Genomic DNA, 26,515 nt, shown 5'->3' on the forward strand with positions numbered 1-26,515 from the left:
AATATTAGGTCATGCAGTTTGTAGTTTAAACACATCAGCAGTCCTTCGAAACACAGTTACTCAAGTGAATAAAATGAAGATTGCTCAAGCCACAGTTAATAAAATCCAAACTCTTGGACCCTGGAGACATTCATGCATTTTCATTTATAGCAGTGATATGCAACTCTCCCACCTTAACAAGATCCTCTCTCGAGGCAAAATTTGAAAGCAAATGATTTTTTCCATTTTTAGCACTAGTGACTGATATAAAGAGGCGATTTTCTGCTATCTCATGAGCGTTAGGAGGGAGAACTGAATCAATGCTGCCCCTAAAGAAAAAGAGAATGATAAACATTAGTCATTCTTAATAATTAAAGACCTTCTAAATAATTAAGGAGGGAAAGAATGCTCCTTTCTCTCACGGATATTGCAAAGAACCATCTATACAGAATCTCCTCAGCAGTATTTTCACGCAAAACTAAGTTCAAAAGAGCACTTACCAAAAACCTACCTAAGTTTTGTCATGAAATCATAGCCTGGCGTTAGTGCTCCCAAATATTGTTTCCTAGTTTCTTCTGCAAATGTATGTGTAACTTGTATACATTCCTGAAATACATATACATACACAAATGTTTATCTCAGTTAGATAAATGCTTGATTAAAATATGTCAAAACAGATATAACTTGAAGATTTAACAATCCTGAAAAAGAACGAAAGTCATAGAAATGTCACACCCAGTTCAGATATCCAGGATCTTTCTGGATCAGCTCCGGTTTGGGTATTTTTACCCGAAGCGAATACCGAAGTGCACAGCCCTAGGTGCAACAGAGTCACACAGCTGGATACTTCATTAACTTCCTAGTACAGTCTGAGACACCTACTGGTTTATGTTCTAGTCATTGTCTACTCATTATTAGAATCAGAACAAAATCAGAATCAAAAATCAGAAAGAAAACAGAAACGTGATCTGAAAACACTGGCAAAAGGAATTTCTTTAAACTCTGCCCCTACCTATCATTACTTTCACTTATAGAGCACTAGGGATGCTTGAATACCCATCAGTATGGCTCACATCCTGTTTGTCAGGGAGTTGATTTTTCAATTATCAATTTAATAACAACATTCGATTTATATACCGCCCTTCAGGACAACTTAATGCCCACTCAAAGTGGTTTACAAAGTATGCCATTATTATCCCCACAACAAAACACCCTGTGAGGTGGGTGGGGCTGAGAGAGCTCCAGAGAACTGTGACTAGCCCAAGGTCACCCAGCTGGCTTCAAGTGGAGGAGTGTGGAATCAAACCCGGCTCTCCAGATTAGAGTCCCGCGCTCTTAACCACTACACCAAACTGGCTCTCAAATTTGACTGTTTATCAACCCATTCATGGCTTTCGTGCATCCTCATGCTTACACATGACTATTAAGTTAGCCCTTGTCCTTGCTGAATAACTGTTCCACTCAGCAGCCAACTGTTCATAGACAATTAAATTCATATAAATCAGTCATAATGGGGGCTTGCCCTGACTCACCAGCTGGCTGTTTCAGCTGGGAAGGTAAGGCAGAGGGCTGGCTTCTTTAGCAGTGTGTGGCTGTCATTGTGGGGGGTAAACGAGGAGGTGCCTCAGGTTCTGGCTGAATATCCTATCAGGGCACACAGATGAAGGGGGAGGCAGAGCCTACTTGCTGGGCTCATAGCCTTTCCTGGTTCCTGCTACCATTCCATGTGGGACTGGCATGGGCTTGGGTATCTGGCACCCAGGACTTGACCCTGGCTCCCCAGGGAGACACAGATGACCCCACCCCATTGCCACAGAGGGGGGCAAAACTTACCAGTGGCAACGGCAGCCGCTGGGGGTATCCCTGCCCAGCGGCCTCAGGGTGTTGGCTCTTGCTCCAGACACTGTCTCAGAAACACACAGGGAAGCTCCTCTGTGGCTGGGACAAGCCGTTTCTGCCTGACTTCAATTTGCTGCTTCCTCATCACCCAGGGGCCCAGCCCTCCCTGCACCTGGGCAGCCAGCCTCAGTGCTGCCAAGATCTCCAGTAGCCTCACCACTGACACATGTGGCCTCCGTCCATCCCAGGCAGGAGGAGCCAGTACAGCTCAGGCACACTGCCCTGACATGGCCAGAAAGGGCTGCCGCACCACCTCCCATCCAGGTGGCCCCAAACCCCCAGGTGGCCACAACCTCCAAAGGGGAGAAGGAAACCAATCCACAAAGGAAGAGGGGAGAAAACGGCCACTTCACAATGTCCTGCCAGCCAAAGGGCCTGAGGACATGACCACAGCTGCCCAACTGCCTCCCCACCAGGGAAGCCCTGAGGTCTCACAGTGTGGTGGGGCAGGCTCTGGTTTCTTTGCTGGTGGCCACAGACAAAGCAGAGAATGGTGGGCCAATGTCCAAGCCCTGCTTCTGATGTGCTGCCTTCCAACCCCTGGCCACAGGATTGGCCTGGGTGCTGGGGATGGGAGGTAGGGCTGGGGATATGGGGAGGGATTAAAAAAGGGCTCTGAATGCAGACCAGAGAGGAAAAAAGGGGAGAGAGCCGGTGAGGAGAGACTGAGCAAACAAGCAGGTAAGCAAACAACCTGTTGAGAGAGCAAGCAAGCAAACACCTGAGGCTAAACCCCAGGGAGCCAGCAGGGGATGTAGGTGGAGTGAACCTACCCCACTCTCCCATATCTGAGGCCTGCAAGGAGCCCTCGAGGACCCATGGGACAGGACGGCGAATGGCCAGAAGCCAGCCCCCATTCATGACACGAATGACAGGATCCATGCCCTATGCTGCGCCAATGCTACAATGGCTGTAATCAATAAAATTGCAGCCAATTTTTCCCAAAGCACATGTGTAAGTGTCTTATCTGTCACAACAATGGCCTAACACACACCAATACGGCTGCAAATAAATGCTATTTTTTTAGTAAAAACCTACCTTTTAGTTTTTATCCAAGTAGTTTTTAGTGGCGCAAACAGCTGCCAATCAGTTTAAAACAGCAATGACTTTGCACATGGGCAGTTTTGCAAAAAGCTGATGCAAGCCTGCTCAGTAGGCATTCATGACAGTAAATTCAACTGTCAAAAATGTTTGTAGTGAAATTTGCAGCATGCCTACACAGAACACACTGACATTATACCTCCTAACAAACCACAGTGATCATGAGGATTAGAAGTTTATCTTTGAACAAAATGCAAAGGGACATTTGCCAAAGTAACCAGAGCTTACAGCTTAGAAAAATGGCCAGGCAGCTCCTAATTCAAAATATCATTCAGACCATAATCTCACCTTTCTTGGCTGTGAACTAGAACTTCATATGCATGGAGACTTCCCAGACTTCTATAAGTGTACTATATAAGTGTGATTTCATAGACCCTTCCTATTAGACACACCTCACATTTCCTACTGACAAACACAATAGAGAGCCCTAGTCCCTGGGCATTGTATTTATAGATTGTCTATGGTTGCCAGGTCCCCCCGACCCTCCCCCCCAGCAGGAGATCGGAGGCCTGGCACTCACCTTATAGTTTCCCCTGTCACCCGCGTGCTCTGCATGTGGGCTCCTGGCTTTTATGATGACATCGCTTCTGGGAAGTGACATCATCATGCAGATCACGGGCTACCCTGGAAGCACTTTTGTACTCCCAAAGGGGCCAAGTTGAGTCCAATTTGGCCCTGAATCAACCCGAATCCAGCTACTGCAGAATGCAGGACTGCTGCTGTGCTATGCAGCAGCCTGATTTGAGCCCAATTCAGACCAATTCAGGCTCAATTCAGGCCGAATTGGGCCACTTATGTAAGTGGGAGCACACTGTGCCACCCAGGGGAGCACCCCAGAAGGTGCATTCCCCCCCACCCCACTGGCCAGATAAGCAGGGGCAGGGGGTGGAGGGTGGGATCTCTAGATTGGACCTAGCCATTGTATGCAAAGTAGAATTATTCAGTTGTACCTACCTTGACTAGAGTAAACCCAACGGAGGAGCAAGATTCTCACACTGTAAAATTTTTATCTACGCAAGGGACCTTTGACTCTCAAAAGCTCATACCTTGGTCTTTAAAGTGAGATTGTACTGGACTCTTGCTGTAAAATTCGTAGGAACTAGACATATGTGACAAACTTATGATCTTCCTAGTAAGATGGAAGGTTGACCAATTTGCTTTCTTACCATACAGTCTTAACATTTAGGTCTTTCATAATAGTCTTTATTAAAAGTGCTCCTACTATTATTCTTAAATATCTAAGAATCACTATTTTTACTTGGAATGTTTAGTGCTACCAGAAATTCTCCATAATGAAAAGCACAGAAGCTGAACAGGAAGCTATTTCAGATCCTTCATGAGCAAAAATACCCCCTAGAATATATTGAAAGAACCATGCCGATTTAAATTACAAAAAACTGTAGGTGGCAATTTTCAGTTATTTTTAATGTCACAGGCTAGAAGTTGTAATTTACTAAGACTGCTTTAATGCTCATAAAAATGCAAAATCAGCTCAAACAGCTGCAGATAGCATATGGGCAATATCCACCGCACTGAAATTTAAGAGAAAATATTAGTTGAAAGGGAGTGATTTCTATCCAGTGACTTACAAAAGCCTTTGGTGTATGTGTGTGTGGGGGCGGGGGAGGCGTGAATAATGCTACTGGCAGTGGAATTAAGTAAGAAAATAATGCACAGCAATCAAATGTGCTAGAGTGGAGTTTTAAGCATCAGAGTTTTGGCATGGGAATTCTGATCATATATAAAATTTTGGGATGGTGTTTGATGAGAATTGCAATGGAAGAACTAAGATTCAGTTCAGTCAGAGGGAAATAATAGAAAAGAACATTGTTATATAGCATCTTAAAGAAGATGGCAATTATTTTGAACTGTCTAGTCATAAAAGTTGTTAACATTCAATACTATTATGCAGTATATAGCTAATGAGGGATGTACTTGTAATCAGCAAGTTCTATTTCTGAAGGAGATATTTTTATCCCAGTGATGTGGACAGTTATTTCAACCCCAAGTTCTGTTCAACTTAATCATGTTTAAGTTCGCTTGAGAAATAAAATAAATGATTGGGGAAGTACAAGCTCTTTCTCATGTTAAACAGGGAAGTTTAAGAATTAAATCATTCATCCAAGTGTATATTCATTCCTTTAGAAAAAGAACCACAGAAAGCTCTTTATTCACAATTTCCAAAAGCAAGGATATCTGAGACGGTCCAACAATTTCCCAAAATATTCCTGATTAGTGGACAGGTGAAAGAAAACTTTGCAGAATTAAAAACCACAAGCTTTCTGTATAGTTGTTATGATGATAGCCTTCAAGCCACTAGTTTTTGCCATAAAATGGAGCAATAGGTTGGTGGAATTATGTTTTCTTTCTGCACCCTTTATCCAGTTGTCATCAGACAAGCAGTGAAATCCTAAGCAGAGTTACTCTAGTCTAAGCCAATGGGCTTAGACTGGACTAACTCTTCTTAGGATTTCACCATGAAACTAGTTAAAGTTAAGGATAGCAGCATTATATATTGCCGTCACATTTTCTAAAACGAGGAGTACCTGTACTAGATAACATTAATCAGAATAACTAAATAGGAATACCAGGTGCCCAGTGATGGCAGGCCATCTCCCAGCAATCCCTTCTTCTGCCCACCGATCACTAGCTGAATGGTGAAAGGAGGCAGGCCTGGGAAATGCGAGTGAAGGGCATAGCACGGCACCCTGCAATGACGCTACTTCCAGTGTGACTCAGAAGTTCCAGCATCACACCGCGGGGAGGGGCAAATGTTTTGAGTTGATTCCTAAAGAATTGACCCAGGTACAACAATATCACTTCTGCGTTGCACTAGAAATGATATAATCACAAGGCTCCTCAGAACACATGCATGTAAAGGTAAGTCATCAGCACTCCCCCCCCCACACACACACCAATTGGCAGTGGTGATATGGCAACCATAGCAAGGTGTTGCCTTATTTTAAAAAATGCCAAATCTAAAGCATTAAAAATAAAGATTGACTTACCAGACATGTTACAGCCCCCAGTCAAATTTTCCTGGAAAACTACTGCATTCCTTGTCAACAAGTATACATACTCTTAAGCAGGAATTATACAGTAATTCAACCAAAATTACACATGTAAACAAATTTCGGAAACATCCACCAACTTGGGTTTACGTCTCCATCTTGCAATATACAAACCACGAAATTCACACAACATTTCCAACAAATTCAAAACACACTGCATAAATCTATCCTTTCTACATTATCTTTTTATCTGGAACAAGCCAGCAAAACTAAATCACTTTGTTACAAAGTTTTGATTCTATCAAATGCAACTGTGCATCTCTTTTCTTAAAATTAGATGTTCTTTTTCAATTACCTCTATATTTTCTGGCACCGTTAAAAGAAGGGTGGCAATCAAAGCTCCTGCAGAAGCTCCAGCAAAGGCCTTCACAGCCTTCAGTAACTTCTTACCATGTCTGCAGAGAGCAGTTGCTGCCCCCAAGTGGTAGATCCCCAGAAACCCACAGGCTGCAAAGGACAAGTTGAGATGTTTCATTTTGGCTGTGGAAAGAGAGGTTGCTGTCAAGGGATCATCAGCCATTAAGGGTTTCTTTTTCCCTTCCAAAATACTCTCTTTTGTGACATATATAATACAAGTGTAAACTTATCTCAAAATGAATTAAATTATTATTGGTATTACCTACAAGTTGACTGCATATTTAAGTAAGCCATTGAAAAAAGTTTGGAAAATTTTTCAAGATATTTTGTAAGATAATTACAATGCCCAGCAAATTAAGTAATCGATCTGTCATATTTCATTCTCTTCGAGGAGTTTAGGGTGGCATGCATGGTTTCCCCTCCTTCTGTTTTATCCTTTTAACAACCCTGTGACGTGTTAGAGAGTGACTGGCCCACCGGTATCCAGTAACCTTCATGATCAAGTGGGGATTTGAACCCACATTTGAATCCTAGTCCAATCACTCCATCCCATGAAACCTGAACAGTATTTCCCCTTTTACTGTGCATGTTGAACCCAAGTCCTCCTAGAAAACCTTGACTTCTTTCTCATGGCCCACATTTGTATGGCATGTTTTCATTTGATATAAAAATATCTAGCATTCAGTATCCAAACATGCAAAATTATAATGCCTTTATACAGGAGCATTATATTTAGGGGCATGTGGAAGTTTGTATCAAGAAAGAACATGAAACAGAATTAGAATGCACAAGCCCATCTTCAGCTTTCCCTCTTTCCCATCTACTGGTGGCAGACTCTCCCCGGAAAAACTCTGTGTGGTTCCAGCTGCTGGGCCAAGTTTGGCCCAATTGTTTGGTGCCAGCTGTCAGCCCAGCTGTGCAGTTCTGGCTGCCAGGAAGAGCCCGGGTGCATGACAGAGTCCTAGGACTTGCAGAAGAAACTTTAGTTTCCCCTGTATCCCCCACCCTGTAGGATGCTATGGGGGGATTTAGGGAAAAGAAAGAGAAAATAGAAGAGAGGGGGAAACAAGATGCCCCAGAAGTCCTTGTAGGTTCCTTGCTTGTGCTTTCTAATTCTGTTTCACGGTATTATCAACTTCTGCCTGAATTATACATTTAAAATTGGGAAAATCTGATAACTTCAGTAGAAGCTCCAGTTAAGTACATTAAGCAAGCATTTTAGCACTGCGGCCCTGTTATTGAGAAGCAAGTCCCACTGTGTTTTTACAGTATCAGTGCACCATTTGCACAGCTAAAGTACTTTACATAAAGTCACTGTAAGCATTATACATCAGAAACTCTGCAAGCCCTACCTGGCTCTGCCCACTTTTTAAAAACACTTGGCAGGGGTTGGAGGGTGCCACAGTGCCCACGGCTGCCACACTGTGGCCTCTGCCCTAGACACTAATGAAGTTAAATGTGGTAAGTGAAAAACTGCCATAAGCACTGTATCCCTCACATGGTCTTCAAATGCCATTAGCTCTTGGAATATAATGATCTACAACAAATACATAAATCTAATTAAGTATATCTTTCTATTTCCTATAGCTGAGCTTTCTGCTTACATTACTGAAATCCACTAGAATGATAAGCTTTTAAAAATATCATTTTCCTCTGTGTAATCCACTTATTTCATTCTCATTTTTGAGTATGTTTTAACTTCCTAAATAATATAGAAGAAACACTGAAACAAATCATCTTGGATTGCATTGTATTTTCAAGATAAATTGCATAGGAATATACTAACAATATTATATTAACAAGGATGTTCACCCCAAGCATGACTTTCCAAGTCTCACTAGCTTAAATTGGCATCATTACTGATGAGATCACTTTGGTTTTTGAGTCTCAGCGCAATTTTGTATTACATTATAAGATCCAGGCATTCCAACCACATACACGGGGAGCATGTACTATATGTGATCACCCCAATGCAGATGTCATTTAGTGTGAATGGGACAATGCACGGTATACATGAATGGAAACCCAACTTTTTCAAGGACTGTATTTGTGTATACTGAAGATGGATCAACATGCAAAAAGACATCATTCACACAAAATGGCAACCATGCATAAATGACAAGAAACTGAAGCATTTAGGTTTAGGTTTTGAGGTAGAAATAATTAGAGCAATAATAAATTAGGTAGCAATAATAAATAAGTATGGCCATGAAAATATAAAATCCTGAAGGCTTAAAAATAAGTCTGGCTCCTAAATTTTTGTAGCTTCAAGGCCTGCAGCTAACTTCTGTAATTGCTGGTTGTCCATGCATTATCCATAAAACTATGGTTTAAGAACAACAGTATCAATATAGTTGCATGTTTGAGTAAGCAGATCCAAAAGTTCTTCAATGTATTTTAATCAGCTCTGAAAGACAGCTACAAGACTTAGTTCCAAGTAAAAACATTTTAATACAGGAGAACTAATATATATGCACACACACAATATAAATGTCTATTTCCAAAAATGTTATAGCTAAATTAAAATGTGATACTTATACTGTCTATCTGCCCCAAGGAGCAAGCAACTGATGTTGTTTTTATTATTTGCTTTGTAAACCACTAAGTTAACATAAAAATTCTGGCTCATAAAAATTACAGTGCCAGGAATATAAGCCACTGCCTCAACATGCACAGACAAATTTATACTCCAAGACTCAGTTAAACAAGATAGACTTCTGGGGTCTAAAAAGACAACCCCAAGAGAATATCGGTCTAGAGGAAGTGCTGCTGAGTACAACCACAAAAAAAGGCCTAATGTCTAACAGATACCTGCCTGACTTATGAAAGAAAGCAGCAGCACCCAAGTGAAGGCCTTTGATGACTACATCAGTTGATGACCACGTTCCGATGGAGAAAAGTTATTTGAATAGCCTACTCCATTAAAGACCAGCCACTAGGTCTTCTGCCTCAGACTACAGGCCAGTGAATATCTCTGAGGACTAGAGAAATAGGATATGTGTGGCAAGTTCCAGATCACAGCGTATTCTGGACCAGCTGAAATTGCCCAAGGCTTTTAAAAAGCAACCTTGTGCATAAAACATTATACAGTATTCTTGCATGGATGCTACTAGGAATGGATACAGCAACATAAATATCATGTGGGGTTGCTACCTACAATGTTTCCACCATAATTTATTAATTATACCTCACTTTTCTAGGTTAAAATTTTGTTTAAAATATTACAATAAAAGAAACCAGAATATCAAAATTGAACTATTAAAGTTAAAAAAAAATTACAGAAAAATAAAAGCAAATGAGAGCAAAATGAGTCACTAAACAGAAGAAACCAAAGAATAGGACAACATTTCTGCTGATGCTAATAACAAAAGCTCTAGACAAACCCCTCTGAATTCTGAAGTTATGCTCTAAACAGGGTTTAAACCCTATTGTGGAAAAGACACTCTCTGGTTAGTGCCTCCCTCATCCCTCATAGCTGGCATAGTCACAGATATATGGGCAAAGGCAATCCTTCCGACATGGCTATTTAAATGTGCAGAGACCCTAGTCTTGGCTGAGTAACTAGTTCACAGCACTGAAATAAACCAGTCCTTAGATTTTGGTTTAAATGAGTTTAGCAATAGCTATATGGAATCATGGAGTCTCTTGACTCTAATTCAAAAGATCAGATGACAGCTAGTACATCATTATAAGTAGTTGTAATCCTAGGTGTTTTTATTTTATTTTCTAGCATAGCACTATCATCACTCAAGGCAAAAAGCAAATTCTAATTTATAAGTTAATAGTCATTTCTTTGAAAGAGAAGACAGACTGCAGACCAAATTAACTATGTAACAAGCAAGTAAAGCAGTATGTAAGAGAGAAGTAATTGCAAAATATGAATATTTTATACATATGGAAGGAAAAATGATACAAGACAAAGAGATTCCCAGAGTGGCCTATTTTTTTACAAAGAGAGACAGCAGAAATATCACAAGAAAGAATTAAAACTTCATATGCTGTGCAGTCAGACTACATCCTATCCTGTAAGGCAATCAGATAACAGGAATATTCTACAGGCAAATGAAATAACAGGACTCTGGCCAGAAAGAGGGTCTCTTACCTACTTCACACACTGCCCTGACAGCAAGATTCACCTAACTACTTCAGCCATCACATTATCATGCATACTATTATCATGCATGGTCAAAGAGACTCCTCCTGAAGATAGACATGTCATCATGAACACAGCTGAACACATTCCAAAGCTTCTGCACAAGTTTGGAAGGAATGCTGATAATCTGAACAGAGTGAAATCAGAAACAAAGTTTAATGAGGAGAATAACTTAAGCCTGCCATTCAGAAGAATGAAGAAACTCAAGACATCAAAATAATATCATGCATACAAAACTAACCAACACTAGAATTTCCGTAATAAGAATCAAATGTTCCAAACAGCTTCACACACAATGCAATGTTTTCCATTCAAGAAGGTACAAGAGACCAAAGCGGAAGAACAAATGATTGCTATGGTCCCTGCTTTATCTTATTTGTGTAGTCTAGGGAAATGCCAAGTTCCCAAGGCAGGAATCCCGACTGTAAATAATCCGAAGCAATGCAATTGGACAACTAATTAGAAACACTTTTATATCTACTGAATACATGCCTCAAAGCAGCTGATTTACGGTCAATCAAAGAAACTTTGGGGATAGATTCTAGCACCAGTTATAGGATAAAATGACACTGAGCTAAAAACAAAAGATTATTTTCCTTCAGAGCTTTGAAAGAGAGAAGGGCTAAGGGTTGCTTGTAGATATGTCATTGAGGACTCACTGCACAGGCTGAAAGAGATGGTGGTGGTTCAGGGCTCTTGACTATGACAAAGGAGTAACACAGCAGAAATCATTAGTGAGTAGGAGCCCTGATTGATTACTGAAAAGCCTCGGGAGTGATCTAATAGCTAGATAGTGGGCATGGATAATGTGTTCCTGGAGGTGCAATAGACCTCAGCAAATAAGATGAGATTTCTAGCTAATGGTTAGAAACTCTGTTGCTAGCAAAAAGAAGATAGTCTACATCTAAAAGGAGGCCGACCTGCCAAAATGGAGGGTTGATGGCAACAATAATTCTGGCTTGGGATGTATCAGCAGCACGTATCTGAAAGCACCTAGCCTGCCCCATTTAGGATTTACACAACAGGCATTACAGACTTATCCTGGCTACCTCTCTTTATGGCTGAAGGAAGGTACACTGTGGTGACCGTATGGACAGAGAAAGTATACAAGTAAGATGAGACAAGCCAGGTGGCAATGACAGGAAGACAAGTACGCATGTGGACTCTTTAAAAAGTGCTTATATGGCCAGCTGGCTCCTTTCACATCCACAAATCTATCATTAGGGATAACAATGACATTCTAGGAACTTGTAAGGGTGGAATCATGAAACCACACTCATGCAAACACAGAACAATTATTCCCCTTGGTGTCTGAGATCTGTAGATTTTTTAAAAACATAGTTGGTGATTTTTTTTATACCAACTTGGAAACAAGTCTCAACATTATAATGTATTCTGTGTCCTAGTAAGTATGCTTAAGATAACAGCTTCTTTTCCTTGTTTAGGAAACAGAAGTTAAATACCTGGGTAAACAACATAAAGCTAAATTCTGTCCAACACTGGCCCAAAGAATGCTTCCTGCTGTGTTTATTTAATAAGTTATCGTAAGATAATAGTTAAGTGATTAAAAAGAGGACGAGCAAACAAATAAATAAATAAATCTAGACCAGAATGATCAGACCTAATTCCATTTACTTGGACTACCCATCAGAAGAAAATATCCATCTTAAAAAGGGATTTTTATTTATTTATGAGAACTGCAACAACTGCAGACAAACAATAACTCAAACTAAACATTTTGAAATGCGAAAGGTCAAAGATCACTTGACCTCTGTTCATGGTGCATTTGTCTTCAACTGGGGCTAATTAGAGTTTCCCAAAGCAGTGAGAACCATTATTTCCTTGCTGGAAAAAACGTTTCCTATGATGAATAATAGTCCTGGCAATAAGAGACTATTCACAGAAAATGTGTAACATAGCATTTCCTGCAGAATCCAGAAAGTTTAAAATGTCAGCTTCTTTTAATTTTATAATGATAATTATGTTATGGTGTAGAAAGGCAGAAAACCTTTACTATAACCTGTTCAGTTCCCTTAAGAAGTGACTGTGCTAGGAAGACACAAAAGAGCAGTACTATCCCATGTTAAAATGTGGGCTTGGTTAGCATAAGTTCTTCTATATTTCAGGGCTCGGCAACTAATGCTCTCATGAAGACCCTAGTCACCCTTCCTATTACTCACCATTTAAAGTCTTGCCTGCATTAGATAGTGAGAAACATTGCTCAACAACCCGTTAAACCAACCAAATTCACCTTGATCTTTATGTCAGATTGTGGCATAGCAGTGATGCTAAAATACTGAGTTGTGCATCAGAAAGGCCACAATTTGGAACTCACATGTAAACTCAGCAAAATCAAAAGGAGTCCAGTAGCACCTTTAAGACTAACCAATTTTATTGTAGCATAAGCTTTAGAGAATCACAGTTCTCTTCGTCAGATGCATGGTACAGAAACTGGTCAAATATAGAAGAGGAAGGGGGAGGAGGGGAGGAGAGAGAAGATGCAACTGGGGGGGGAGAGGGAGGAACTATATTTGACCAGCCATGGGCACACGCATGGCACCACAATATGCTAACATATTCATGGCGGACTTGGAGCAACGCTTCCTCAGCTCCCATCCACTGGAACCACTACTATACTTAAGATTCCTGGATGACATCTTCATCATTTGGACCCATGGGAAGGAAGCCCTTGAGAGATTTCATCAGGACTTCAATAACTTTCACCCTACTATCAACCTAAGCCTGGACCACTCTACACAACAGGTACACTTCCTGGACACCACTGTACAACTACATAATGGACAAATAAATACCACCTTATACCAGAAACCAACAGACCGATACTCATATCTACATGCCTCCAGCTACCACCCTAAACATACCACTCGGTCTATTGTCTACAGCCAAGCCTTACGTTACAACCGTATCTGCTCCAATGCTCTCGACCGAGACTCACACTTAAGAGATTTACAACAAGCATTTTTGAGACTACAGTACCCACCAAATGAAGTGAAGAAACAAATCAACAGGGCCAGACTAGTACCCAGAAACAGTCTGCTCCAGGACAAACCTAAAGGAACTAACAACAGAACACCACTGGTTGTCACCTATAGCTCCCAGCTCAAACCCATCCAACGTATCATCAGTGAGCTACAACCCATCCTGGAAAATGATACCTCTCTCTCAGAAGCCCTGGGTGGAAGACCTTTCCTTGCCTACAGACAGCCCCCCAACCTTAAACGACTTCTCACTCACAATCATGAATCGGCCAGCAGAGTCACCAGCACAGGTACCAGGCCCTGCAACAGACCCAGATGCCAGCTCTGCCCTTATATCTACCCAGGGAATACAATTACAGGACCCAATGGCATCAACTACACTGTCTCTGGCTCTTACAGCTGCTCATCCTCCAATCTGATATATGCCCTCATGTGCCAACAATGTCCTTCTGCTCTGTACATTGGACAAACCAGCCAACCTCTATGTAAAAGAATAAATGGACACAAATCTGACATTAGAAATGGAAACATCCAGAAACCAGTGGGAGAACACTTCAATCTACCAGGACATTCCATCAAAGACTTAAAGGTCGCTGTAGTTCAACAGAAACCTTTCAAAACCAAAATCCAACTGGAGGCTGCTGAATTGGAATTCATATGCAAATTTGACTCTGTCAAGCTGGGACTGAATAGGGACTATGAATGGTTATCACATTATCACAGGTAACAGATTTCCTTTACAGAGGCGGGGTCTGGGGGAGCCCAGTGGCACCTGGCGTGGGCTTTCGGGGACCACAGTTCTCTTTGTCAGATGCATCTGACGGGGAGAGCTGTGGTTATCGAAGGCTTATACTACATTGGAATTGGATGGTCTAACTGTTTTGCTGCTACAAACTAACACGGCAAACTCCTTTGAAGCCTCACACAAGCCAACTGACCTCCACGCCAAAAGGAGATGTTTACATTTACTAGCAAAGGAATGTTTTGGTTGCATCCTCCCTCTCCCCCCCTAATTGCATCTTCTCTCTCCTCCCCTCCTCCCCCCTCCTCTTCTATATTTGACCAGTTTCTGTACCATGCATCTGACGAAGAGAACTTGATTCTCGAAAGCTTATGCTACAATAAAATTGGTTAGTCTTAAAGGTGCTACTGGACTCTTTTTGATTTTGCTACCACAGACTAACACAGCTAACTCCTCTGCATCTGTAAACTCAGCAGAGGATCCAACCAGACCCTGATCCATGTTTCTGTATTCACACAGTTGGATTACTGCAGCATGTTGTACATGGGACTGTCCCTGAAGACAACCTGGAAACTATGGCAGCCCAGAATGCAGCAGCCCAACAATTTCAGCTACCTTGTTTTGAAACAGCTACACTGGGACCAGTTTATTTCCAAGTCCAATTCAAGGTGCTGGTCATGACCTTTAATGCTCTTCACAACCTGGGATCCACATATCTGAAGGACCATTCCTTCTATATGTGCCAATGCACCAACTATGGTCCTCAGGTACCCATCTGCTGGCTGCCCACCACTTAGGGTGGCCCATCTGGCATCAACCCATGCCCGTGCCTTTCCCATCATGCCTCCTGCTCTATGAAATGGGCTCCCTGAGAAGCTGAGGGGAGCTCCCTCCTTGGAGATCTTCAGGAGGCACTGTAAGGCTTGCTACTTTGCTCGGGCTTGTGAAGGGGTGTGAATAGCAAGTATCTTTTAAAGTGGGAGGAAGAGATTTGGGGTCTTATTTTTTTCTTGGTTTTAATTTAGGAATTATCTTTAACCATTATTGTAAGCTGCCTTGAGCCAAATGGACAGGCAAGATATAAATGTTTTAATAAAAGAATAAAAATACCAACATCTGCTGTATGGGGATAAAAATATGTACCTAACAGTATTCTTGCCAGAATTCAACAAGATAATGTATTGAGGGTGTGAGTGAGCCACAGCGCCCTCTTCCAGTGGCTAGTCTTACCAGTATTTTCTTCGCTGTGGCAACAGTAACCACAGAACAAAGAGGGGAAAGGAGTTGTCATTGTCTGGTTTTTCCTCTCACAGCCACTGTCCATCACAGCCACAAGAGTAGTTGAAGCTTTATCAGGCTGCATCTTGTCCCCTTTTAAAAGCACGGTTACATGCCATGGGTGTCTCTTCACCACTTCTAGCCTCCCATAGGAAAAATAAAGGTTCCACAAAAAAGGTCTGAAGTTTGTTCAGCTTTTCTCACCATCTCATTCTACCCCTAAGCTGCTCTGGAATTTACCTCATCAGCTGGAAATGTGGCAGTTTCCCTTTAAGGAAGTCCAGCAGCACCTTAGAGACCAACAAGAATCAAAGCTCCCTTCTTCTTCCTTGTATCTGATGAAACGAGCTTTGACTCTCAAAAGCTTATACCCTGAAAATTTTGCTGGTCTCTTAAGGGGCTACTGGACTCAAATTCTGCTGTTCTACTGCAGACCAACATGGCAACCTGCCTGAAACTACCTTTAAGTGGTGGGGGGGGGGAGCCACTGGCAGAGACCTTTCTTAGCCTCAGCATACTATTCTGTTTTGCCTGGTGATTCTCCCAATCCTAAACATGCATGTTAAACATTCTGAACACTGAAAAGTGCTATATATGTTCTAATGTTTATTGTTGTATAGAAGGAACTGTTTCAATGAAATAAAAGCCTTCCAGCATTGAAAGACCTTTCCAGGAATTCCAAAATGTGTAAGTAATCAAGTTTTATCAGAGCTGTGATCTTGGGGTTATAGTGCCAGATATTTGAAAAGCCCTGCCCACATTGTCTAAAGCTGCTCCAACATGTTTTACTTGACAACTGGGGTTGAAGAACAACTCCAACACAGAGGGAAGAGGGTAAGAAGCTAAAAAAAACAATTCACTCTTCCATTTGAATACTTCAGGGTCTTTTGGGCGGGTAATGTGGGGAGAAGAGGGAAGTTCAAATACAGATCCCTGCTCATCCCCATGATCCTTGGATGGCAGCAGCAACTCTAGAGTAGACCCAGGAAAGGGAAGAGTTCTTTGTTTTCTGGGAGGTTTAATTTTAAACACAGACTTTCTCCTCTGTGTTTGGTTCATTGGGGCATGCAGAACCGACAGGGGCAGCAACAGCATTTCTGGTGCCTGTGGCTGCCCCCACTTGCGTGAGCACATAGTGCGCACGCGTGCCCCCAGACTGCTTGATGATGTCACGGCATGATGATGTCATCACATAGCAAGCCGGCCCCATTGGCCAGCAGGTGGCTGGGATGGCACGCGGAGGCTGCCCTCACTCCCAGTCGGGCGCTGCGGGTGGCTGGGGAGGTTCCGCTTGCCGCCCCAGATGCCTGCTGTGCCTGGCCCGCGGCTGCTGCGCCCAGGCAGGGGAGTGTGTTAGTGGCGGCACGGGGTTGGTCAGCTGCAGCAGCTGCGGGCCAGGCACACCAGCTCCATGACGCCTGCCTCCACCCCAGGCACCCCCTCTGGCACCTCAGCACTTGCGGCGCCCGCCTCAATGGTGGCACCAGCTCTAAGAACTGAGATCCTGGTCCAGAATGGGGGAGGCTGGCAGCTGAAGGAAGCAGACACAAGAAGGATTGTGACACTTATTGCTTATAGTAAATGTCACCAAAGCTTTCTTACGGACAGACCTGTGCCCCTTTTCAAAGTCATAACTAAGTTTTTATTTATTTATGTTACTTATAGTCCACCTTTCTTTTTGGGACTCAAGGCAAATTACACAGTGTGAGACAAATATAATCAACAGGATGGGACAACCAATTAACAAAGCAATAAGGTTTAGGTTGCAGAAATCTAAAAATGGAGCTGAAACAAAGCTTTAAGTATTAATACAATATATTTAACAATGCAGAAATTATATAGAAGGGTCATACATAGTGCAAGACTATAGAAAATAAAGTTTACAGCCCCAGTAACTTTAGCAAAGCATTGTTCTGAAATGTTTCATTACAGTATAGTCTTAATTACCTGATCTCGTCAGGCAGGCCATTCCATAAGTTAGGGCCACAACAGAGAATGCATGTGTACAGGCAGTTGTTTATTTTGTCCATTGGAAGGGTGGCACCTGTAGAAGGTGCCCTAGGCTCTTAAACTGAGTCAGCAATGGTCAACTGAATCCCATCAAAAGTGGTAAGCACAACGTCCTTCAAAATCTCTGCCTTTTCAACCAGCATCATTTCTGCCTTGTCTGGGTTGTTTCAGTTTGTTCACTTTCAGCCATACAGCAGTCCAGGAATACAGACATGATGGGTTCATGTTAGCATTGTTCAACAGGTGTTGTACTACTCCTGGTTTCCACGTAAGTAACCGGAGTCACTCTCCCTCTACTGTGCTACTATCTGTTGCTTGAAGTTTGATCCTACTAGGCAGTTCTGTTTGTTTAATATGCCAGGCTTAGAATTGTTTATACTCTTTTTCAGCATTTCCTTAACTCTGTATTGGATTTCAACAGTTCCTTAACTCTATAGTGGTTTTCAGTCTTGAAAATTGGAACTCCTGGTTTTCAATCTTGCACATTTGCATTTATATATCCTATTACATTGTTTATTGAAATGTCCTTTAAATTGACTGTACTAACTCAAACTGTGTAATCCGCCTTGAGTCTCAGTAAGAAAGGTAGACTATAAATGATGTAAATAAAAAAATAAATAAATACAGGGCAGGTGCCCTTGTGCCCGCACCCAGAGTCTCGTACCTCTGGCAAGGCTCTGCCTCTTTCTCTTGGCCTCCAGCCAGCACAGGGCTTATCTAACAAGCAAAGTTTCAAGGGAGGGTGGGAGAGACTGGCTGGCCTGATTCTCTCCTTTGGCCAGAAATTGTTTTACAGGAAAGGACAGCCATGGTAAAGCACTGCCAGAATGCGCATGCTTCAATTATTTCTGATTTAGACAGTTTGCCTGCCTTTTCTATTAACACACACAGGTTCAGGCAGCCATAAGGCACAGATGGAGACTCCTCTGCAAGTCACTCACTGTGATGTTTAAATATCTTACAGTGCATCTTAAGCAGAGCGATACCCTTCTAAGACCAATGACTTCACTGGATTTAGCAGAGTATAACTCTGCTTAGGATGGTACTATTAAGTTCTTAAGGAATGCGGCAAATAGCAGACTGGAAGGAGTCGTGCTGGCTACAGCAGAAATGAGAGAGGGAAGCCACAAGGCAGCAGCATGTGTATGCACAACCAACTTTTCTGCCAATCAAGAACATGAACATGTTGTCAAATCTGTGATGCTTACAACCTGCTACAAGATTGTGAAGCTCATTTTGTTATTGTTAGATTGCCTGGTTTTAAGAGATCATTTAAATATCTTTTTGTTACCTGCTTGCATTGCTTCTACTGCTTAATTAAGTTTAGTGCTTTGTATTACAAGAATGTAATATTCACATTGTAAAATTCCACAGCTTTAAAATCATGTTTTTGTTCATGTTTTTTGATTATGTTACTTTACTGCTTATTGATTGTAATTGAATTTTAACATGCTATTGAAAATCTCCTTCAGAGCTCCAAATACAACTATGTGTGCAGAAGATGTCTATGTAAAACAGAATTAATAGTAAAAGTACCTTCCATATCACGCTGCCTTCTTCCATGTGGTGTGTCACATGTTATTCCATAAACTGTATTGCTGCTTCTTCTGTTGACAGCTGACGTGACATCCATTATGAGCCATGTATTTTGTATTGGGGAAACCTACTCATACAATTAGAGTGTTAACATTCTTAGAATATCAAAATTAACAAAGTAATGACTAAAACTAATGTTTGGGGGGAAATGTGGCTGATTTATAGATTCCAGGAATTCGAAACACTTTACTATTAATGGGCACCCTTTTACGCTATTGTAGATTTGTTCTATTCTGTTATAAAACTGGTGATTACTCATTATAGATTGCATCCTACAGTCTGTGAGTGGAACACCACAACCAGAATTTTTCAGCCTCTTAATTCTGCTATACCACCTGCACTTACTGAGGCACAATTCCTAGGGCTCAGGGAAACCCTAGAAACTATGCTAGATATGATGAAGGGGGGATCTGCAGTGTGAAGGGTGGGGGGTTAAGGAAAATCATTTTTTATCACACTGAGACAGGAGCAGGTAAACTCCAAGTCCTAACAGGAAACATGCATTAGAATCCAACTGTGGCATACCAGGTAGCCTGACCAACCCTGCACTTGCTAATAACCTATTAAAATACAAGACTCAAGTTAGGCTCACGTGGTAAAATAAACAGCCTTGAAGTCAGTCACTCACCCTCGATAACAATTTGTTCCAGTAAAATATCGTGCCAAACCCAATTTTTAAGCCCTTATCCCTTGTAGACACATGCAGATGGTAAAACTAGTTAACTTTCTCTACTTCTCTGTATGGCTGTGTTAAAGTTTTCACACAGTGAAAATTACGAATCAGCTTCAAGGACAACTATCCAAAACTCTACTGCTGTTCCAGCTGATTTTCTGTACTATTAACCTAGTTTCCTACCAAATATCTAATGTTTCAACAACTTCTTAAATGTTTTGTGGTTGGCTGATCTGCCACACATCTGTAAGAAAAATAAAATTTCCAGATCTGTTCATGCTTCTAAACATATTCTCATAGCAATTGCCCATTTTTCTCCATCTACAAAATTGTGTTTCACATATGATAACATGCAAAGAATAAAAATATCCCCCTCCTCTTTCCTAAAGTACTCAGTCATGTATGCATTTTCTTTAAAAGTCAGATTTATCAAGTCCCATTTACACACACAAATGAATGTGGCAGGAGTAAGTTTTTTAAAGCAACAAACAGAAATCTAACGAACAGAATGCTGCCCTCAGAAACTGTATGATACAATACTAATTAAATGGTCTTTTCTGTTAGCATGAAGGAAAATTAGTATGCACAACCTTAACAACAGAGAAGTAATTTAATACTTACGTTGCATGTAGTTACACCACGGACAGTTTGCAAACTGTAATAACTATCAGCATTAGCCCCAAAATGCTGGAGTTTAAGAAACAGAGTGTTGTATAGTCCAGCCTGCTTCAGGCAAATCTGTTGTCGTTGCAATCTGTACATACTTTTGGTAACCCACATTATTCTGAAAAACAGATTTGCAATTCCAGTCCTCTCAGCACAAGCTCAAAAACAAATCATCTTGTTGTGGGACACCACACTTAAGATTCCCACTGATCCTGTAACACAGTGGAGGTTACCTGTTTTTTAAAAAAATAGCTGTTAAGACATAGTTGCAATCTAATTAACTAACTGAACAAGAGGATTGTGAAGAAACACCCTCCACCCAAGAATTCACCCCAATGTTTCAATTACTGTACTGCTCTGTCCGGGGACAGGAGACTGATGCAGAATGATAGCTGGCAGAAGAGAGTTTGAAGATAGGAACCGTCAAGCTCTTAGTTATGCTAATGGCTTACTACCTCATCCCCTGCTAGTAAACCACACTTTGAGCCATAAAGCTCAGAAGACTTTCTCTCCTTTTGAGTACAGGCGAAGAGGAAAAGAGGTTATAAAAACTCTAGACAGTAGAGAGAATACTCTTCTTCCATTTTGGGCAGCTCTTCAGATGTGCGTAAACCATGATGGACTAAGATTTTGCCTAGGGACTCCATTTGCCCATGAGGCAGGGGACAATGAGAGCCCCAACATGGAGAGCTAAGGCAATGATGAACTCTAACTTATCACATCTTTAAGTAAAGCTTGCCTGTCCTAAATCAAGAGGCCTTTCACCTTTCTTCTCTTTGTTCCCTTGCTTTGCCCGAAAACTTGAACAGAACATGTGTATTCTTTTAATCATTTATTAAACATTCTTATATTTTGGGCTTTCTAAGCTTAATCTCTGAAAACTTACCACACCTATTCAGACAAGCTAGCTAAATTTTGGTAATAGGGAGAGACAGCAGAGGAGCTTGACATCCCTGGAGCACAATAGCTCTAAAGTGTGAACTTGCAATAGATCACCTAGCACCTGACTACAGGAGGATAGCAGGAGGTACAGCAATTACATGGGGCATCTAAACAGCAACATGGGTACAAAGTGTTAGATGTATGACTCTGTCTGGCAGGAGATACTCCTAAGAATCATTGGTGGCAGTCCATGGTTACCCAGGTTGGAACTGCCACCTTTGAGAAGAGAGGAGAAGGGGGACGCTGCCAAGCTGAAGTTTGGAGCAGCCATGGGGTTCTTCCAACCACTGGGGGGGGGGGCAATCAGAAGGAACAGGGATGTTTCTGAGCCCATTCCTTCAACAAGATAATAGAATTGAATCAATAGACAGCAACTACAGAATCAGAGGCCTTAATGTACTTGAGGTATTCATATATTACATTTGATGGAAAGACTTTTAACACAAACATTACAAGAATCACCCTGTATTATTTCTTATGTCCAGAACTGCACTTTTAAGGCAAGGCCAGAAAAGATGGTTCTTTGCAGATTACAAGTGGTTAGCCGTTAAGTGCTTTGTTTGGTTGCCAGCCTTACAATATACTTCACGCAGACAATGTTCCAGTGAACACCAGAACTGGACTGTTAAACAACACAAAACAAAATGTTAAACATGGACATCTAGCAGGGTTATCATAAAGGCTAAAACCCTTCTCAGCACTCAATCCACTTTGAAAGTACAAAATAAACATCATTCTGTTTAAAGAAGCATACATATTGAATTCTTTGTTCATTGCCATATTTGCATCATATTGTTCTTGTATTTTATACCAGAAGTATCTCTCTAGATTCCAGAATGAGAAAATAAAATGACCAACTGTTCTCTAGAACAATCTGTCTCTGACAATTATTTGTAGGGTATGGACTGGAGTGCTACCAATAAGAACTTTCACAGAATTACACCATTTGAAGAGAAACCAGAGTACATACATTAAGTAATTAAAGTTTTTTAAGGTAAGGTGTTATCCCAACTTATGTATGGCTACAGATGTTTATTCAGAGATTTTCCCTATTTGGAAGCAATCCAGTTCAAATTTCTTAGATCCATATTGCGGGATCCACAGTGTGTGCTCAATGCCCTTCTCAGACGAAAGCTGGGGTTGGTTCCACTCAAAGCATGTGGTTGGTTTCAAGAAATATGCTTTTGGCTCAAGTTAAATTTCAGCCCCCCTTGATTAATGTCCTTAATTCTCTTAGAGCTAAACTACAAGAGAAGAATTGAATGAGGATGTGCACATGAAGGGAGTTGCAATGTTAGCTGGGAAGCTGAGTTTTAAAAGACAGATCAGAAGGCTCTGTCAATTTCCCCTCTCTACAGATCCACAAAGATCCTGTCTCAGAGGGTTTGTTTATTTCCTCTTTGCAACCTAGAAGGGGAGGTTAAACTGACAGAGCTTTCAGGAGGCGAAGAGGAAATTAACAAACCCTCTGAGGAGCTGTCTTTGCTGACTCTGTAGACAGGGGAAATTGACAAAGCCTTCCGATCTGTCTTTTAAAACTCAGCTTCCCAGCTAACATTGTGACTCCCTTCATGTGTGTGTCCTCATGTAATTTATCATTTGTAGTTTAGCTCTCAGATAATTATAACTCAGGATGGGTGAGAGCTGTTGTGGATAAATTACAACTTTACAGGTTTAATCCCTTAGCCCTACAGCATGTTGGGTTCTCAGGAGCTAAAGGAAGAATGAACAAATATGGGATACAGCTCTTAAAGTTCATAGAGTATAGGTTTCATCTGCTCCAGTGGACAGGAATTGTGGCAAAAAGCTTGCCCCAAAAGACTACCTTTATGAGTCTGTTTGCGGGAGACCAGGCTAAAAAGTGAAATAAATAAATCAATAAATACATAAATTAAAATTCTTAAAATATCGCAGAGTCTTTACTTTGGCCTGCTTTAATATGTGGCCATCAGCCCTCCTGGAAGGGAGATGCTCATGTATTCTGTACTCCCAACTTATCTACTGTTGCCAATCAGGCATGGCTAAGACAGTCATACACTTGCTACTGTATTGTTCTTATTATAAGGACATTCAACAAATATATATTACCCCAATTCTATCTAAATAACTGGGCAGGTCTGATAAATTTTATACTGCCTTCCTTCTTGTTGACCATTTTAATGAAACCACCTTCAAGGTGACAAAATTTTGTGCTTCAGCATGCAAACTAAGGAAGAAGCTGGTTTAATATCTTAATAATTTTATCAATTTTAACAAGGCTATGAATTCCTCGTAGCATAACAATAAACCAACTGATAATTATAGCTATAAACATAGGCTGCTTCCACACACGTTGGATAATGCGCTTTCGATGCACATTAGTGATTGTTTGCAACTGGATTTTCCTGTGTGAAACAGGAAAATCCTGTTGCAAACAATCACTAATGTGCAACGAAAATGCATTATCCAACGTGTGTGGAAGCAGCAATAGATTAAATTGTTAGATACCTCTCTCCATCCTGACTTCAGTATACCAGATTCATGTTCTTTGGAAGAAGAGAATTATCTCCTGTATATGTACAAGTGGACAATTCAGTTCCAAAGAATCCTTATAAAAGTAGCCAGCTTGATTTTAGTCAGATGGGAGCATCCTAATTTAATTCACCCTGTAGGAGATTGGATACAAGATATATGTTCATAAATATGCTGACATCAACCTGCAAGTACATATCACTGAATAAAATGGCTTACTTTGAAGGAGTTTTTTTACTTGTAATTGTGATATTTTCATTACCAGGAACTTCTTAATTGGAATCTGCTTAAGGGCTTTTCTAGGTTTACCTTCTTTAGCACATACATTAAATTATATGAATGACATTTGTACCCCAACCTTTCTTTGAGGAACATGGTATACATGGGATTAGTTCACTTTATTCTTAGGAAGGCTAGGCAGTGATTTTAATATTAAACAACTCACATTACCCTACTAAACCCAGAACTGTAACAAAGCACCCCACCCCCATTCATTTGTGATCAGGGTGTTTCTTTTCTTTTCTTTAAAAAAATTAAACTCCAAAGGCAAAAAGGTTGTACCAGGAACAGCCCAAACAACCTTTTACCACTCCAACAGCAACACTGAAGAGAATATCACAGTACTTCTTCATGCGATCAATAACCTCAGATTACTGTTTTCCCCCAAGTAGGGTTCTTGTGCCTTCAGCTGCCCAATAAAAGGCAGAAATTCAGCATGTGAGCCCGGCATGAAGGGCAGAGACATAGAATAGCTTGCAGCTTTTAAAGTCCCAATAGCCCTGGCAGGGAGGGTGGCAACCAGATTGTAACCAGGAGACCTCAGCAATAATCCAGTCCCAGGACTTTCTATAATAAATGTGTACGTACAAAGTGGAAGTTTGACAGCCCTTCTGACCACATCAATGTGCAGTAGACAAAATATAGCAATACATATAAACCGGATGCCAAGATGGCTCAGTCCTGCAAGAAGGAAGTGCCAACTAGTATCAGCCAGAAATTGTTATTAAGGCCCTGTTAACAAGGTCCATGCCTGCGCCAGCAGTTTAGAGATTTAAGACATCATAATTCACTACTGCTTTAGCTTCAGCACTGAGAGGTTTTGTACAATGCTAACAAAGTTAATAGGCTCAGTCAGATAACTGCATTTAAATCATTATTATCACATTGATCTAGCACCCTCTGAAACTGACTGAACACAGTCTGCGAACAGCTCTCACTGGGCAATAATCTCCCATCTCTGGCTCCCCTCTAAACTTCAAACTTGATTGTTGTTGCGGGGGAGGGGGCGTTATCTGATATTTAAGTGTCGCTTAAAGGGATACTCTCCTGCTCTTCTTGGTTTTTAAAGGCCTTGAGGCTATTAGACCTAGTTTCTGTTCTGAAATTAACTGATGGACAATAGTTAATAGCTCAGCAACTTTTAAAGCGGGGGGGCGGAAGATCAGTAAAGGGCGCTCATGCCATTCTAAAGTATTGAAAAAATATAATATGCTCTCTTAAATTTGGAGGATGCCCATTTCTCCCTCAGCGAGCTACCAAAACGACCCAGAACAACGGTTTTCACCACAGAGAGAACACGTTCGTGAAATACCTTTTTATCCTTCAGAGCCCTGTAGTCTAGAACTCCCTGGCTCCGAAAACAGAGACTAAGAAATAATTAACATTTTCAGCCCCTTCCGGATAATACAGAAAGAGACAGCTGTCACTCAAGACTAGCTGAAGAACGAAACAGTCTAATTAGGCGGGGGGGGGGGAACACAATCATTACGCAGCTCTTTGTAACCCCCCCCCCTCCCCTGGCTTCTTTGGGCTCGTCCCTAATTTCCTTCCTAGCTCCCCACCCACCCTCTTCAATAGACTCGTCTCACACCATTAGTTTCAACGTTCGCGTTCTAAATTTACTTTGAAGCCGTCCGCAGATTCCACACGCTCTACCACGCCTCCCTTTCTCTTTTAAAGAGACAGAGGCACCTCCGTATTAGTGCCCTATCGTTTGCAAACAAACCCTTGGTACAGTGGTTAGTACTGGGAATGTGTAAAAGCTGGACCTAGATGATTTTAAACGGAGCCTCATGAATTCAAATAATTTTTATATTGAACAAAACAAAAAGGCAGTCATATTATAGAGCATGTCCTAGTCTACAGACAGCACTGAAACAATCATGCACCCATCACTCTGTGGCGCTGCCATGGTGCAAAAACGTGGTTCAAAAGCACAGATCCTCATGGATCCACCAGATTTTATGTGAGGTCATGAAAGACTCACCATACAGTCTTATATAGTGTCCATTGCCACAGATTGCACCAAAAAAATCATGCACTCACTGCTTCATGGTGCTGCCACGGCAACAAAATGTGCTTCAAAAGCACGGATCCTCATGGATCCTCCAGATTTTTACATGGGGTAACCCCAAAGGGACGGGGTAAAAGCCGGAACAGGCCAGAATGTGCTGGAACGGGCATTAAACAAATAGCGGGACAAAAAACAGTGGGATGTGTTAAAGACACTCCAGAGCGGTATTTTAGAAATGAAAACTC

At 41.4% G+C, this 26,515-nt stretch overlaps 1 protein-coding gene across 7 annotated transcripts in view; it reads right to left on the reverse strand.

Annotated features, from left to right (window-relative positions):
• PNPLA4 (patatin like phospholipase domain containing 4) overlaps nt 1–25,707 on the reverse strand; it is a 38,251-nt gene extending 12,544 nt beyond the window's left edge. The window contains exons 1-6 of one of the 7 annotated variants that reach the window (XM_054974817.1): nt 25,569–25,707; nt 20,480–20,736; nt 19,126–19,252; nt 6,346–6,530; nt 491–585; nt 173–308 (exon numbers count right to left, since the gene is read on the reverse strand). In XM_054974817.1, the coding sequence (XP_054830792.1) occupies nt 173–308; nt 491–585; nt 6,346–6,530; nt 19,126–19,252; nt 20,480–20,638 (702 nt within the window). In that variant the 5' untranslated portion in view covers nt 20,639–20,736; nt 25,569–25,707. Of the gene's footprint in view, nt 1–172; nt 309–490; nt 586–6,345; nt 6,533–19,125; nt 19,253–20,479; nt 21,740–24,844; nt 25,211–25,568 lie in introns of those variants that run through there. The other 6 variants (XM_054974816.1, XM_054974818.1, XM_054974814.1 and 3 more) reach the window with 6 other exon arrangements.
• Nucleotides 25,708–26,515: the final 808 nt, after the last annotated feature.

The sequence above is a fragment of the Eublepharis macularius genome, chromosome 3 (assembly GCF_028583425.1).
Source record: "Eublepharis macularius isolate TG4126 chromosome 3, MPM_Emac_v1.0, whole genome shotgun sequence".
Taxonomy (NCBI): Eukaryota; Metazoa; Chordata; class Lepidosauria; order Squamata; family Eublepharidae; genus Eublepharis; species Eublepharis macularius.